Raw genomic sequence first — 15,700 nt, 5'->3', positions numbered from 1 at the left:
GTTACAGTTTGTTTATTTGAGACCGAAGCAAGGCAGAGATACCCACCTGGAGAAAAAGGAGCGGGTTCCTGCCTGATGAGGAGGAGGGCAGTAAAGAGGCGGTCACATCGTTTATACAGGGCATTTCTTCCAGGTCTTGTTTACCTTTGGCCAGTTATCGCCCTCTTTTTTCTACACCTGACCTGTCCTCGGTCCCTCTCTCACATGTATGCACATCTTTCTGTAGATGGATTCCAGCACAGAGGCCTATGAGAAAGTTGACACCAGCTATTCTGGGGTGGCCCCCTCTCCATTTTGGACCCCTAGGAAGTCTTTCTGCATACTTGTAGTCGGGGAGGTCTCCTTGATCTCAAGAATGAGAAGTATGTGCTCTCTTTATCCTTTATCTGGGCAAGACTCAGCTCATTTCTGCCCCTCCCATTACTGTCATTTTAAGTGTCCACCAGAGACAAAACTATAGCTCTTTACCCTGTTCCTGTTGTTTATTTCTATATGGAATTATAAACAGGAGGCTGGTTATAAATGCCTAAGCTGGAGTCCATCTATTTCTTGCCTCAAGAAATATAAACAGGAGGCTAGTTGTAAATGTCTATCCTGGAACCCATATAGCTCCTGCCTCAGGCTGGGCTCTGAACAAGCTGGGTGATAAGAGCAGATCTCTTGCCCTCTCTGGGCCTCAGGCCCTATGTTCAAACAAAGTGGGTGGTGGAAGGTGGGCCAGCAAGTGTTCACAGCCTTCTCAGATCCACTTTCATAGCAAACATTTTGTATCACCCCTTGATGCCTTAAATGAAATTGAGAGATAATAAAATTGATTTATATGCATTGACAAAACCAACATCAGGCCCTAATTGAAGAGGTAAAAAAAGAGTGATTGGAATAAAACGATCTGTATTTCAATACTCAGGTACAAGAACAGTACAAGGCAAAATGAAACAGATGTTTGCCTCTATTGTTGACTGAAAAAAAAAGCACTGCCTAACAATTGAGAGTCTTAGGACTTCAAGACCAGGAATGCAGATTCCTAAATAAGTTTGAACCCAGGCATCTCAGATGCTGTGCTCCTAACCACTATACCACCCTGTATCTATTTGGCCAGTAGGACTGTGCTTCCAAGGCTAGTTTCTGAGGCCTTTCCAGCAATCTGACTGGAGGTGTTTAGAGCCAGAATTTGATTAGAAGGGGACATTTGGGTGTGAAGTTGAAACTATTGATACATTTTTATAACATTTATCTAAATGTCCTTAACAAAACTGAGTAGGGGTGGTGCTGAAGGCCTTGCCCACTTCCAACTTCCAGCCCCTTCCCCCACCCTCCTTCCCCTGCCCTGCCCCCATCCCCAAGTCGCACCATGACTACGCCTCCAGACTCATCCCTGCCTTGAAGACGCACCACCATGAGCTCCTGACCCGCACAGCCCCACCATTTTCTCCCGTGTCCCCACTCCCAGAGCTGCATTCACTCCTACCCTCCAAAGCCCACTTCCTCCTCAAGTTTCATCCCCAGCCCCACTCCAGTTTCATCTCCACTTTGGTTCCCATCCTGACCTCATCCCAGTTCCACTCTGATCCTGCCTTCCACCACCTGCCTGGCACATTATCAGCCTTCAGCTACGTTTTATGAATGAATGAAAAGGGCTACTACGATAGTGAAAAGTTAGGTTCCCGACCTTGAAGAAGTGAAGTGAAGTCGCTCAGTTGTGTCCGACTCTTTGGGACCCCATGGACTGTAGCCTACCAAGCTCCTCTGTCCATGGGATTTTCCAGGCAATAGTACTGGAGTGGGTTGCCATTTCCTTCTCCAGGGGATCTTCCTGACCCAGGGATCGAACCCGGGTCTCCCACATTGTAGCCAGATGCTTTACCGTCTGAGCCACCAGGGAAGCCCATGCCTTGGTGAACTCAAATACACTGTATGAGTGCGCAGTGGCTCAGCTGTGTCCGATTCTTTGTGACCCTATGGACTGTAGCCTTGCCAGGCTCCTCTGTTCATGGGATTTTCTAGGCAAGAATATTGGAGTGGGTTGTCATGCCCTCCTCCAGGAGATCTTCCTAACCCAGGGATCGAAACTGCGTCTCTTACGTCTCCTGCATTGGCAGGCGGATTCTTCACACTGAGCCACTTGGGAAGCCCACTCAAATTCACCAGTGAACAACTAACAGTCCTCAAGGAAATAAACACACACACACACTCACATTTATATGTAGCGGTAAATGTTGTGAGGAAACTTACGCTGCAGATGGGAAATGAGAAGGAAGACAGTGTTGTCGTGGATGAGCTGATCTACAGAGGGCTCTTGAAGAAACGGCTAAGCAGATGACTGAATGAGGGAACGTGTGTAGCCAAGGCCCAGGTGGGTGACAGGGAGTCAATTTAAAGGGTGTTGGAGGTGGGGGGTAAGATGGGAGAGGGCTTTCAGGGACCAGACCACGCAGGACCCTGTCTGGTGTCATCTACAAATTGGCTCTTGCCGTCTATTAAGTCATGTGCTGCTGCTGCAGCTGCTGATTTTCTTTCTTTTTTTTTTTATTTTTTATTTTTTATTTTTCTTTTTCTTTTTTTTTTTTTTTTTCCAGCTGCTGATTTTCAACATCCACTGAAAGGAGCTGTTGGGGTGGAGAGCAGAAATGAGGCACTCTGGGAAAAAACTGGCAGAACAGGTTTTCAGACAGATATTTTCAGGAGCTGATTTTGTGAGCCCAGTTCTCAAATCTCCTCATATCTAGAAAAATGCTAAAATCCTCATGGTGATGTCTGCTCCTTGTGACTAGCAGCAACCTTCACGAAACTAACAAAAACCTTCTGCCAAAAACACGTGCTTGATTGCATTACTCCCCCTTGACCAAAATCACATGTATGCTGACCTTCTCCTACCTCTTTAGAGTGGTTTCTCAGAACTATCTGAAATCCTCTCTCTCAGGAGATAGCCCTCATTTTGCCCCAGATAAAACTTATCTCATAACTCTCATATTGTGCTTTTTTTTTTTTTTCAAGTCAGCACAGGTGAAGAGGTTTACAGGGGCAGAGCAAGGAATACCCAGTTATTTCAGAAGCCCAGTTCCACCCTATTAATAGCTTCCTGTGGCTGCTTCAACACATTACCACAAATTTCATGGCATTAAAACAACAGAAATTTATTCTCTCCTACTTCTGGAGGCCAGAAGTCTGAAGTTAGTATCACTGAGCTGAAGTCAAGGTGTCAGGGGGCTGTGCTCCCTCTAGAGACACTGGGGAGAATTTGCTCCTTGCAGCTGCTTGTGGCTGCCAGCATTTTTTACACTTCCATTTTGCCTTTGTGGTTGCATTGCTTTCTCCTCCTATGTGGAATCTCCCTCTGTCTCTCCCTCATAAAAGACACTTGTGATTGCATTTAGGGCCCACCTGGATAATTAAGGGCTTCCCTGTGGCCCAGATGATAAAGAAGCTACCTGCAATGCAGGAGATCTGGGTTCAGTTCCTGGGTCGGGAAGATCCCCTGCAGAAGGGAATGGCTATCCACTCCAGTATATCTGGCCTGGAGAATTCCATGGACAGAGTAGCCTGGCAGGCTACTAGCTACAGTTCATGGGGTTGCAAAGTCGGGCATGACTAAGTGACTAACACTTTCACTTTGGATAATTCAGGACAACCTCTCCATTTAAAGATGGGACAAACACACACAATCACGTCTGCAAAGTCCTTTTTGTCACATAAGGTAACATTCACAGGTTCCAGGGATTCAGACTTGGATATCTTTTTTAGGAAGATATTATTTAATTTATTATATCTACCCTTTCTTCTGATGTCTGGTAATACAATAATTATTCAATTCTCAGTGCGGTGTAAACCTTAACAGTTGTTTCTTTTTCCTTTTTTTTTTTTTGGTAATGCTATTATCTGATTTAAGTTTTGATTGCTGAGACATCCATTTCAAAGAGGCATCCCCTTCAATGTGTTTATTTCTGAACACACTGCCAGTCACAGGGCTAAATAGTCAGGCCATCTTCCCCCACTGAGTTTCCTTTGTTTTAGACATCTTGGTTGATTTCAATAACCGATCATTTGAGCTACTATTTCTTTTCTTCTTCCTGGGCTTTAAATTCCTGCTCTTAAGGTTTAAATTTACCAAGAAAGGATGAGCCCACAAAAATCATCAACCCCAATAAAACAGAACCCCAGGTGTTCCCTCTCTGTTTTTTCCTTGTGACCTCACAGTGCGGCCCCAGGAATTCTGTGTAACTTCCAGGTCTTGTAAAGTAATAAACCTCTAGTCCTTCAAAGTTCCCTGATGGGTATTGCTGAAGGGCATCTTGCACTCATAATAAGAACTACAGGAGCTGATCCAGCTACAGCACTGGTTATCCGTATGCTGAAACTGGCACGAAGCACTCAGGCTAAATGTGTTGGCTTAGTGTTGTTCCACCTACTTTTCTGTTTGTTACAATGAAAAACATTCAGACTAACCCATTAGCACCTACAAATGTTTGTATGAAAAGAGAAAAGGGAGTTCACATGTACTGAGTGTACACAGAACACACAGCTCATAGTAAGCCCTCAGTTCACAGTCAGCCCTCGATGTTGAATTGTTTCTTGTACAATGCAGAAGTCCACGTTATTTTCCTCCATGTTCCAAGAGGGGCAGTGACTGATTAGTTATCCATGGTGCACAAGGAGGGAGTGGGCGCTTCAGGATTAGAAATCGGGCATGTCTGACTCCAGGGAATGCATGCTTTCCACTACATCAGGGCTTCTCGGTTCTACTGATACTTTGGGCCAGATAACTCTTGGCTGTGGGGTCGGTCCTGTGCATTTAGCAGCATCCTTGACCTCTACTCATTAGAGGGCAACAGTCTCCCCCAAGTTATGACAATCAAAAACGTCTCTAGACGTCGCCACGTATCCCCTGGGGGGCAAAGTGTCCTTTTCTTTAGAACTACTACCCTCCACTGTGCTGCCCTAGTGGAGGCAGAGGTACAAAGAGGTGCCATTTCACCTGGGAATGGAACTCAGGTGTGCCACACAGCAAGTACGCTATCTCTACGTCACAGGGGTGGAGATCGCTGGTCATCTTCTGAGCTTTACTCTCTGGCTCTCTAGTGACAGATTTTAGCTAGGTGCACTCTTGCTAGAATAAAGACTACTTTTCCAGCCTTCCTTGCAGCTAGGTGTGACCAAATGACCACATTCCAACCAGTCAGAGGTGATATGGGCAAATTCCTAGCTGTGACCTTGAAGGGAAGTGTCATTCTCCTCTTCCCTGGTCTTTCTGCCTGAGATATGGACCTGGTATCAACAAGATCAAAGAATCCTGGGTCTCAAGGAGTCCCCAAATTGCCTGCTCTGTTTATGTTCAAATATTACTAGAGGAACCAACTTTCTTCTGATTTGAGCTACTTTCTTCTGATTTAAGAGTTTTGTCAAAGTTGCCAAACCTGAATTCTAACTATTATAGCCACCTAATCCAGCCAGGGTGAAGAAAGAAAGTAGGGAGAAAAAGAGGAAGAAAGGATATAGATGGAGGGGCACAGGTGGTCTGGCTGGGCCAGCTCAGAGTCACTTAGGGAAACCTTCTGGGAAGGACTGTCAAGTTGGATCTTGAAGGAAGAGAAAATGTAGGGTGAGGAGCAAGGGGGTGGGCCCTCCAAAAGAGGCTGCAACAGGAGCAGAGGCCTCGGGAGAGACCTGGGCAAGACCTTAAAAGACAAGGAGGGTTTGAACAGGCTGAGAACAGAAAGGAAGGCTGTAGGGAAAGAGCAAAGTGGTGAAGATGGAGTGATCAGGCTCCCTCACCCCACATCCTCTCACTCTTGCCCCACGTTTTGTAAATAACAATTACGTAACAGCTGAGGTCCCTTGCAGTACTGCACATGCATGTCAGGAGGTACTCTCTCGGCCACGGGCTACGTTTGTTCTGTAAGCATATATAGACTCTACCTGAGAAAGCCCTCGGGGCTATGTTACGGCTGCTAACATTATGGTAGTGAGGCTGCATTAGGGCTTTGTCTGCTGGGTCAGCCACAAGAGGGGAGAATAAACATGTCTACAGTTCCTATGGCTCCTCGCATCTTCTTCCAGCCTCTTAGCTCGCACCTTGTCTACCCTGGGTTCAGCAAACAGTGAAATACAGTGAGACAAAAGCAAACAGAGGGGAGCCCAGTGCCAAATAGAGAATTTCACCAGGTGAACAAGAATCAGGATCCTGGAGTTCATCGTGAGGCTTGAAGGCAGCTGGGAGGGCAGCTGGCAGCTGGGCAGCTGGGAGGCAGAGAAACGATCAGGGATTCCTGGGCCCTCTCTTAGGGGACCCACTCTAGGGCTGACCAGTCATCCATGACCCATGCTAAGACGAGCACACCACTTCTGGGCCTGGAGTTCTGATGTCTTCTTGTCAAGGGCTTCTCCAGCAGATAATCAGGGCCAGCAAGAGTGCAGCCAAGGTCACTGTTTTCAGTCCCAGGATTGCAAGTGTGAGGGCAGACAGGAGCCCTGGGGGACACAGAGGAAAGCTCGAGAAGGACCCCGGGTGAGCCCCCAACAGCCCACAACTCAGTGCCCCTATGGTGAAGCTGAGCCTAGCTTCTGTATAGCCTGCGGGGCCATATCCCTTCTACAGCTAAAGAGATCATAGACCTCCCTTCCTCCTGTTTCAGGCTCAAAGAGCCTTTGCCCAATATCCTACTTGTACCCTTAATCATCTTGACAGCATCCCTGACCTCTGATAACAATAGAAAATGTCTTTCATTTTTTGCTGCTCAACTTCTCTGTCCCAGGGCCAGAGCTAAGCATTTCCTAAATGCCTTATATAATCCTCAAACTAATCTTGCAAAGTAGGATAACAATCCAATTTGTATAGATGAGGAAACAGACCCAGAGTTGGGGAGTGATTTGCTCAAGGCCACATGTGTCAAAGTAGTGATGGGACCAAGTGGTCTGGCTCCAAAGGATAGCAGGAACAGGGCTGAGCATCTGGGAAGCTAACCTGGTCACCTCTATCCCAAGTTCATCCCCCAATTATCAAGTGCCCTTGAGGCAATGTGATAGGCACAGTTCTGGGCACTTGCCCCATTGGATCTGTATATAGTTCCGTGAGGTAGGCTCTCTGATTTTTATCTCCCTTTCCCCTCCCAGATCACAGAGCAGGATACCAGAAACTCAAAGAGCTGAAAGGTGCTCAATCCAGGGAGCCTGGCTGCAAAACCATGTTCTCCAGCTCTGTTCTGCACAGCTCCACAGTGTATCCTTGTTCTGACTCAGGGGGAGCTCAAGACCTCGCAGCAAGACTGCCCACTGAGCAGTTCGCACTGACTGTTGGAAAGTACTTCCTTTGATTGAACTTTGCTCTGGTTCTCTGGGTTCTGTTTGTGCAGTTGAGATGGAGTCATGGGAACCGTCTTTGCGGCAGGAGGGCCCTAGAAGTCTGGGGCTGCTCATCTCGCATGCCCAAGCCCTCTCTGGCCCCACTTACCTGTGGGGGAGTGGTTAATGCCACTGGAGGTAGGTATACTCACCTGATGGAAATACCTTGGTTGTATGTTCCTTGGTGAATTCTGACTCTTTGCGAGAAGTGTGATTTGCTACAAGGAAGAGAAGTGGTCTCACATTCCCCTTTCTTTCTATTTCTCCATTTCCTGAGCCCCTGTGTTAGTAGCTGGGGAGATGAGCCTGTGAGTTTCTGCTTGGGATAGGGACTAGAAGTCAAGCCCAGTAACTATGAAGGGCTAGTCAGACCTGGTTGAGCATCTCTGGAATAGGGACAAGGCCTGCTCCGTTTCTGTATCTGCAGCACCCAGTGTGTGGCCAGCAGAGGCACACATGCATGTTTGTTGAATCATTAAGAGTCTGTACAAAGCTCTGTGGAGCCCAGAATGGGGAGAAATCAACTCTGCCTGGGAGAAGGAGAAGACTTCACAGAGGAGGGGCCATTTATGCTGGGCCTTGAAGGATGAGTAGAAATTCTCCATAGAAAAGGAGAAAGCATTAATAGCCTATGTAAATTATTTTGAGGCTAAAAAGAGCTTGCAACACAGTAAAAATTTCCTGGTGGACCACCTCCCTCTGTTCCCCAACACCTCCATGACTACCTGTCTCACCTTTGACTCTCAACCTGGTGCCCTGTCCGGATAGGTACTGCCTGTTGAGTTTACTCTGAAACTTTACACAATAGTAAGTTCCTGCATGCTCAGTGGAGATGCCACGCAGAAGAATGCTGAAATCATTGTTGGAGGCCTGGACCGCAGTCACGTTGGAGTAGGAGATGCCTCTAAAATTGTAGATGGCCTCCCGGCTCAGACCAGTCCCCCGAAACCACCTGATGGGTCCTGGGGGACCAACTCCAAGCACTGTGCAATTCAGAAAGACGGTGTCTCCAGGGGTTGCCAACACCAATTCCTGGGGTTGGATGATCCAGAGGTCTGGCCCTGTGCTCCCAGGTCCTGAATCCAAAGAGAGGACTTTATTGTTCTCTCTCTCCCTCCACAGTTCACTGATTTCCTGCCTTTCCTTCCCCTGTTTTTTTCACTCAGCTACTCCCTCCCCCATTCCCTCATTGTTCAATAGCTGATTTACTCAGTAAAGAAGTTCTCAGTACCTCCTATGTGCTGATGATAGGACTGGGGAAAAGAAAGCTCAGCAAAACATAAATGCCGTGCCCTAGAGTTCTCAGTCTGATGGTGGAGGTGGCTTAGAAAATTCTTCTGAGGTTGAAAACCCAGAAGCCTGCAGGACCAAGAGAAGCTTGAAAGGAGCCAGAGAAGGGTTTCTGAGATGTTTGCAATAAGATAAAATGAACCCCCCACCTCCACCCCCACCCTGACACACACACACAGAGATACCCTCCAAGTCAACAATTTACAGGGGTTTCACAAACATCAATTCTTCTATTTCATCACCTGAATATCCTTTGAAATAGGAATTATATTGCCTATTCACAAATTAAACACTTGAAGGATGTTGACCTGAAATGACTAAGTTAAGAACACATTCCTATTGAATGACAGACCATATGGGTGTCCAGGTCATCACTGGCGGACTTAGAAATGGCATGACTGGTTACTTGGGGATTAAATGATCAGCCCCAGTTCTTGACTCTCCTCTGATAGCGTGGCGTATCCAAACTCTTACCGTGGCCTCACGGTGGTTGGGTATACTTCCTTGCCTCTTACCTTTGACCTTAGCCATGTGACTTGCTTTAGCCAATGGGCTATTTGTTATTAACAGCAGACACAGAAGTAGAAGCTTGAAATGTGCCTAAGGGGTTGGGACTTTCCCTCTGTGCTTCTGCTATCTCCATGAGAAATATGTACTCTGGCCAGTCTGGGCCCTGGAATAAGACATGCAGGATAGAACCAGCCCAGCTGCCCGTAAATGTGTGAGTGAGGCATATGAATTGTTGTAGGTCACTGGGGTTTTGCGAGCAGAGCATGATTGTGGGTAAAGGTGAATGATGCAGGAAAAGGGAGATAGATCAGAGCAAAAGGTTGTGACCTGCAGGGCCTGATACTCACCTTTCACAAGCACGGAGGTGCCTCCATCCAGCGTCTTTCCTGAGTGCTCACTTGAGCCAGCAGATCTCACACAGTGATAGGTTCCAGCATGTTTCCTGGTGACATTGTGGATATAGATGGAATAGTCGCAATTAAGCGGCTCCAGCGTCTTCTGGATCATAGGCATCACCCCAGGGAAGAAGCCATGCTTGAAGTTGTAAATTTCTTGCTGGTCCTGATTGCTCACCTTGACCCACTTTATCATGTCATCAGTGCAGGAGCCGACTACTGTACATCTCAGCAGGAGTGTCTCCCCTTCTGCCACCAGCATGGGGCCCTCGGGCTGCAGCACCTGCCACTTACTCCCCTTGCTCTGCTCAGAAACTCCTGCAACAGAGGGAAAAAAAAGCTTCGTGCAGGGCTAGAGGAACTTGGAGTCCTAAGAGACAAACTTAACATAAACCAGCCATTAACTGGTCAAGAACAATTGCTTACAACATTCGAGGGGTGTTGTTGGAGAGGGAAGTGAAAGAGGAGGTGAAGCAGCTGGCTGGAGAGAGAGAGAGAGAGAGAGCAGGGCTATAAAACGGAGAACTTATAAGTAATAAGCTCACCATGGGGTCATCAGCTTTGCGCTCCGAGTTGCCCTTCATCTGTGCTTTCATCAAGCCTTGGGAATAACTCAGTCTCATTCCAGGTCTTAAGTTTGTATCATGGTGTTTCTTAGCTTTCAGTGCAGGAGGGGAGTAGAAAGGCAGAGCAAAGATTCCCTTCCAAGAGGATCTGGGGGAGGGTTATGGAATTCAAAATTCATTTCCCTCCCATCTTCAGTGAGGTATGTGCCATTAGCCACTAAGAACTGCCTCACAGTTGTGACCAAGGGACACCCCATGTTCAGTCCCAGGGATTCTGTTTGTCCTTGACATCCTTAGTTCCAGGAAGTTCAGCAATACTCACCCCAAACACCACTATATAAGTGGTGAGACCTCGTCCTCTAATTCCTGCTGGTGCTCATTTCCCTGCCCTCAGTAGTTTCCTCACATATGCACTAAATCGTGCCCATCACTCAGCAAAGCACTGAGAATAATGCCTGTTCCCATCTGTAAAACTGGAAAAACTCCTGATCAACAGGGTCATGGGTAGACTACACAGAAGAGAGTACTCTGCCTAGAGAGAAGTGCTCTCTCCCACATAGCAAATCTGAAAAACAAGGTCCCCAAACAATAAAATATGACATTCTAGAGTGAGGCTTATAACGCATGTATAAGTGAAGTTAAGTTAACAATAGAATAATGATTGAGGTGGGGAGAATGTTAGTATACCATCATAAGGTTCTCATACTATATGTGAAATGGTATAATATCACTTAAGGTAGATGTTGGTAAAGAGGTATTAATATATTGTAAACCCTAAAGCAATCACTAAATTACAAAATAAAATCATAGCTAATATGCCAATAAAAGAGAGAAAATGGCATTATAAAAGTATTAAATTACCAAATGAAGACAGAAAAAGAAGCAAAAGGGAACAAAGAACAAGTGGGACAGATAAGAAGTTAATAGATTTAAACCCAATCATATCAAAAATTATTTTAAATGTAAATGGTCTAAATATTCCCAGAAAAGTTAGAAACTGTCACATTGGACAAAAAATGTAAGATCCAACTGCATGTTGCAAATTAAAACCACAATGAGATACTCCTTTGTAGAATGACTAAAATTGAAGAGGCTGACCGTACCAAATGTTGGCAAGGATGTGGGGGAAATGTCATTCTCCTACATTGATGATGAAAATATAATATGGTAAATCACTTTGCAAAACTTTAAGGCAGTGTCTTTAAAAGTTAAACAATCACCTGCCATATGGTCCAGTCATTTTATTCTTAGTATTTTCCCAAGAGAAATGAAAGCATATGTCCACACCAAACTGCGAACAACCCAAATGTCTGTCAATAAGTGAGTAGAGAAACAAACTATGGTTTATCCATACAGTAGATAGACAAAAAAATGACTATTGATATGTGCAACAACATGCATGACTCTCAGATAATTGCAATGAATAAAAGAAGCCAGGCAAACAAGGGTATGTACTGCACGTTTGTTGTATAAATTTCTAGAAGGTGCAAACTAAACTGTAGTGATGGGAGGCAGCGATGGGAGACAGATAGGTAGTTGCCTGGGGAGGAGGAGGAATGGAAAGGATGCAAGGAAACTTTTATGAGTGTTAGGTTCATTCATCATCTTGATTATCTTGGTGATAAGTTCACAAGTATGAAACATGTCCAATGCCCACAAAACGTGTCAAATTGCACACCTTAAACACATACAGTTTGCTTTATGTCAGTTGTACCGCAATAAAGCTATTAAGATTTTATGAAGATGAAGCTTCTGTGTGTTATGAGAAGGGGAGAACTAACGTAGAAGAGGCAGCAGAGAAGGTGAGGGCTCAGAAAGTCTCGTGGCTCTTATCCCAGCTGGGGCAAGTCTGGGAAAGTGAAACAGCAGAGAGGAAACTGGAGCCTGGAATAAGGCCCTGTGCCTCCCACCTCTTCTCACTCCCCTTTTCTTCATTCTCCTTCTGTGTTATCACACAGACTTTGGGAAATGTCTGGGATGCTTTGTCTCTGCCTTGTCTGTAAAGCTGAGCTTGCCGAGGTCCAGCCCCGGTGGATCCAGGGTGATTCGAAGGTGGGGGGACCGAGTCGGCGTCTTTGGAAAACTACATATTTAATCACAGATATAGAGAGATTAGAAATGGATAGTGTAGTAGGAAGATTAGTGGAGAAAAGGAGGCTGAATAACTTGGATTACGTGGAATAGCATCCATGTTCCAGATGGGAATTCAGCCAGAAAAACGGGAGCAAGAAAGAAGCGACATGGGGGAATCAGTCTTTCCGGAAACTGATCCGATGTCTTTATTTTTGGGTTTGCTTATATACCTTTTGTTACACATAGGGATGAATACAGAGTCACGTGGGAGCCAGCAGTCCTGACCTTTATCAAAATCAGGTGCTTTACATAAATGTATAAAAAAAGGTACATCATCTTCTGGCCATGAGTGAGACCTGCTGACATTTTATGATCCTTTCTTTCTGATAACCAAAAAACTTATTTTTTCCAAGGGTGTTTTTTCTTAAACCAGGCACCACCCTCCAAATAAAGTTACATTCCTATAGGGTGAGGGTGTAGTGAGTTACAATCAAGAAAGGAATTTATTTAACCCAAGGTTAACATGATTAGTCTTAAAGGTTAATACTTATTTCTCCTATATGTTAGTTATATTCATTATAAGGGTAGGGAACATGGAGATTTAGCAGCAAACATCAGCCCAACAAATGAAAATCCTTTCACCAATGCTCCCCTTAAGATCTATTTAGTCTTAAGATATGATAAAGTTACATTCTTACATAGCAAGGACACAGTGATTTATAACAAAGCACAGTGATCTATTACAAAAGAGAAAATCCATTAACTCAAAAAGTCTAGTATTGCTAACATCAAAAACTACTGTATTTCCTTTTCTATATTCCAAATGCATTGATTAATATATTCCCAGGTGCCTAGGATATGGAGGCCTGATGGCAATCATTGACTCAACAAGAAGAAAAAGCCCTGTGCTAATTAAGACTCTCAAAATACTCCAAAACTCTCTGTGCTGTTTATGGTTGAGAGGTAGTAAACAATCATGTGGCAGGAGTATGGATAATCCTGTCACACAAGCTAGTCTGTCAGCAGAGAGGTTTGACCTGAGACATCCTTGTCCCACCCAGAGCAGGGAATTAGCAGCAATTATTGACACAACAAATGGAAAACCCTTCACCAATATAATCCCTAACCAACCCATTATACTAATAATTTCTAACTCCCCCAAAGAATTTGCCTTTAGTAAGTCTGAAACATCTCGTGCCTCTCAGATTGGGAGGCTGTAAACAATCACATGTGGCCAGACGAACCTATACAGGTGGGCTAGATAACCTTCAGAGGAGTCCGTAAGCTGAAACACTCTTGTCACGCCCAAGAATTTTTATTGCCTTGGAGCTGCACGTTTACTCCTTCTCCAAGAAAAATGGTTATGGGGGAGAGCATAAAACAGACTCTGGTTTTGGGGTAGATGCTCGGGAACAGGGGGTTTCCTGAGGCTTGATCACGCCTTTGCGTATGCCAAGCCTCCTTCCTCATGACCTTTGCCATGGGCGGAGTTCCTCACACTGGCCCCTGGCATGGGCTGGTCCCTTCCCCACAGCTCTGGGATTCCGTCCCACCCATCTTCTATCTGCATGCTCTGGTTTTCATGATCCCTGTCAAGGGGTTCTCTTTTGGAAGTCTGCTAGAAAGCACTATTTTCCACAAATATTTTGAATATATTTTACTCTGGTTTGTTTAGATATATGATTTCCTAACCTAGTGCCTAACACCTAAGGGACACTCGAAGTATTTGTGAAATGAGTTACTAAGAATTATGACTCACACTTTACTCAAGGAAACCTCTCTTGCGGCTGACCATTCCGGGAGATCCAAAGTGCAATGAACAGAATCCAGATCTCAGTAGGGCCTGGGGCAGAGATCCAGATGGGTAGGGGACAGAATGAGCCCACTGAGAGCCACACATCTTGTCTGGTTGATCAAAGGGTTCTGGGCTCCGAGTCTGAGTTGTACCTGGAAGCCCCCAAACTCAGGAGCTAAATCAGCCTGATCCTGACTTAGAGGAGACATGGGTATGATAGTAGTAGCCAGTAGTTATTAAATCTTTACATTGTGTCAGGTATTTATAGGTATTATCTCACACAAAGTCATGAGATGGGCCCTGGATTAGTCTCATTTTACGGAGCCCCACTGACTTAAGGATGTTTGATTTGTATAGTTGCACAGGGCCCAAAGCTTAGAAGGGCCTCATGCTTGCCTTAATGCTCTACTATTGCTGTTTTAAAATTCTTAATATCTTTGAAACAAAGGACCTGAGGTTTCATTTTGCACAGGGCTCGGCAAATTATGTAGCCGGTCCTGGGCTGAGCCTCACTATTTTTATACTAATATTTAATAACTCACAGCACCCCTAGAGAAAGGTCCCAAAGAGTGGTTCTTTGTAGATGGGCTAACAAGTATCTGAGCCAGAACATAGTGTTGTGAGCCCAGAGCCTGGGAGCTTGGCTTCCCTGTGCTGCCCTAAAAGTTCTGCTTCTCCAGACACTTGGTCTGAGTTCTGCTGGGATCAGAGATATTCTCAGCTTCTCCCTCCCACTCCATCTAGTAAGGGTCAGGCCCCTCTTGGCACCTGTCTCTAGGGTCAGCCAAGGGTAGATCCTCTTCTGTCTCAGATTCTACTCACCGGAGAGGACAAGGAGCAGTGCCAGCAGCCAGGAGCAGAGAGGTGAGTGAGCCAGGCAGGTCAGGGTAGGCATCAGAGGGGGCACAGGGCACCTCCTGTGGTCCCCTAGACTGACCACCATTCTACTGTCTGATGGGCGTTGGAGTCTGAAGTGGAGTCCGTATACAAGGCCTTTTCTGCTTCTTATTGCCAGAACTACTTGGGGAAGTATTTTCGCTACAACAAAACAAAGCTGCTAATGCAAGAGGAAGAAGGGGAATGGAGGAGTTTCCGGCTTTCATATCTGAGCAGTAGTTCCTGTATTCAGTCTGTCAAACTCTTAATGACCTATCCCAAACCCTGTCCTTGCCATCCTGCGAGGGAGATGAACACGGCTGTCACAGTGCAGCCTCAAGTCAGCCTGACTTTGGATCAAGAATTGCGTCTGCCTCTAGAGAAGAAGAAATATCGTATGACATCCCTTATATGTGGAATCTCAAAAGAAACGACGCAGATGAGCTTGCAAAACAGAGAGACACAGATTTACGACTGCTGGGGGGAAGGGACAGTTAAGGAGTTTGGAATGGACATGTACATACTGCTATATTTAAAACTGATAACCAGCAAGGTCTTACTATATAGCACAGGGAATTCTGTTCAATGTCATGTAGCAGTCTGGATGGGAGTGTAGGATAGGGGAGAATGGATACATGTATATGTATGGCTGAGTCCCTTCACTGTTCAACTGAAACTACCACAGCATTGTTAATTGACTATACCCCAATATAAAATACAAAGTCTAAAATAACAATAGAGAATTGGATCTGCCTGTTCCTGGTTGTGGGACCTTTCAAAGTCACTTGTCATTGTCAAGGCTTTGTTGCCTCATTTGTAAAATGGGGACAGGAGCAATCCCTTCCTAAGTGCAGGAATAA

General features: G+C 45.4%; 1 protein-coding gene across 2 annotated transcripts; it reads right to left on the bottom strand.

Moving 5' to 3' along the window:
• Positions 1-3,733: 3,733 nt before the first annotated feature.
• SIRPB2 (signal regulatory protein beta 2) lies at positions 3,734-15,218 on the bottom strand. 2 transcript variants are annotated; one of them, XM_069546851.1, is made up of 5 exons: positions 14,787-15,218; positions 9,483-9,848; positions 8,070-8,411; positions 7,488-7,553; positions 3,734-6,465 (listed from the first exon to the last, which is right to left on the bottom strand). In XM_069546851.1, exons 1-5 carry the CDS (start codon positions 14,905-14,907, stop codon positions 6,368-6,370), a joined length of 993 nt encoding a protein of 330 aa, XP_069402952.1. In that variant the 5' UTR covers positions 14,908-15,218; the 3' UTR covers positions 3,734-6,367. The 2 variants fall into 2 exon arrangements, with proteins under 2 accessions (XP_069402952.1, XP_069402953.1); XM_069546852.1 differs by lacking the exon at positions 8,070-8,411 and having other exon boundaries at positions 3,839-6,465; positions 14,787-15,036.
• Positions 15,219-15,700: the final 482 nt, after the last annotated feature.

Source organism: Ovis canadensis, chromosome 13 (genome assembly GCF_042477335.2).
Source record: "Ovis canadensis isolate MfBH-ARS-UI-01 breed Bighorn chromosome 13, ARS-UI_OviCan_v2, whole genome shotgun sequence".
Taxonomy (NCBI): domain Eukaryota; kingdom Metazoa; phylum Chordata; class Mammalia; order Artiodactyla; family Bovidae; genus Ovis; species Ovis canadensis.
The sequence above is the reverse complement of the archived record's forward strand: the minus strand, read 5'-3'. Positions and strand labels throughout refer to the sequence as shown.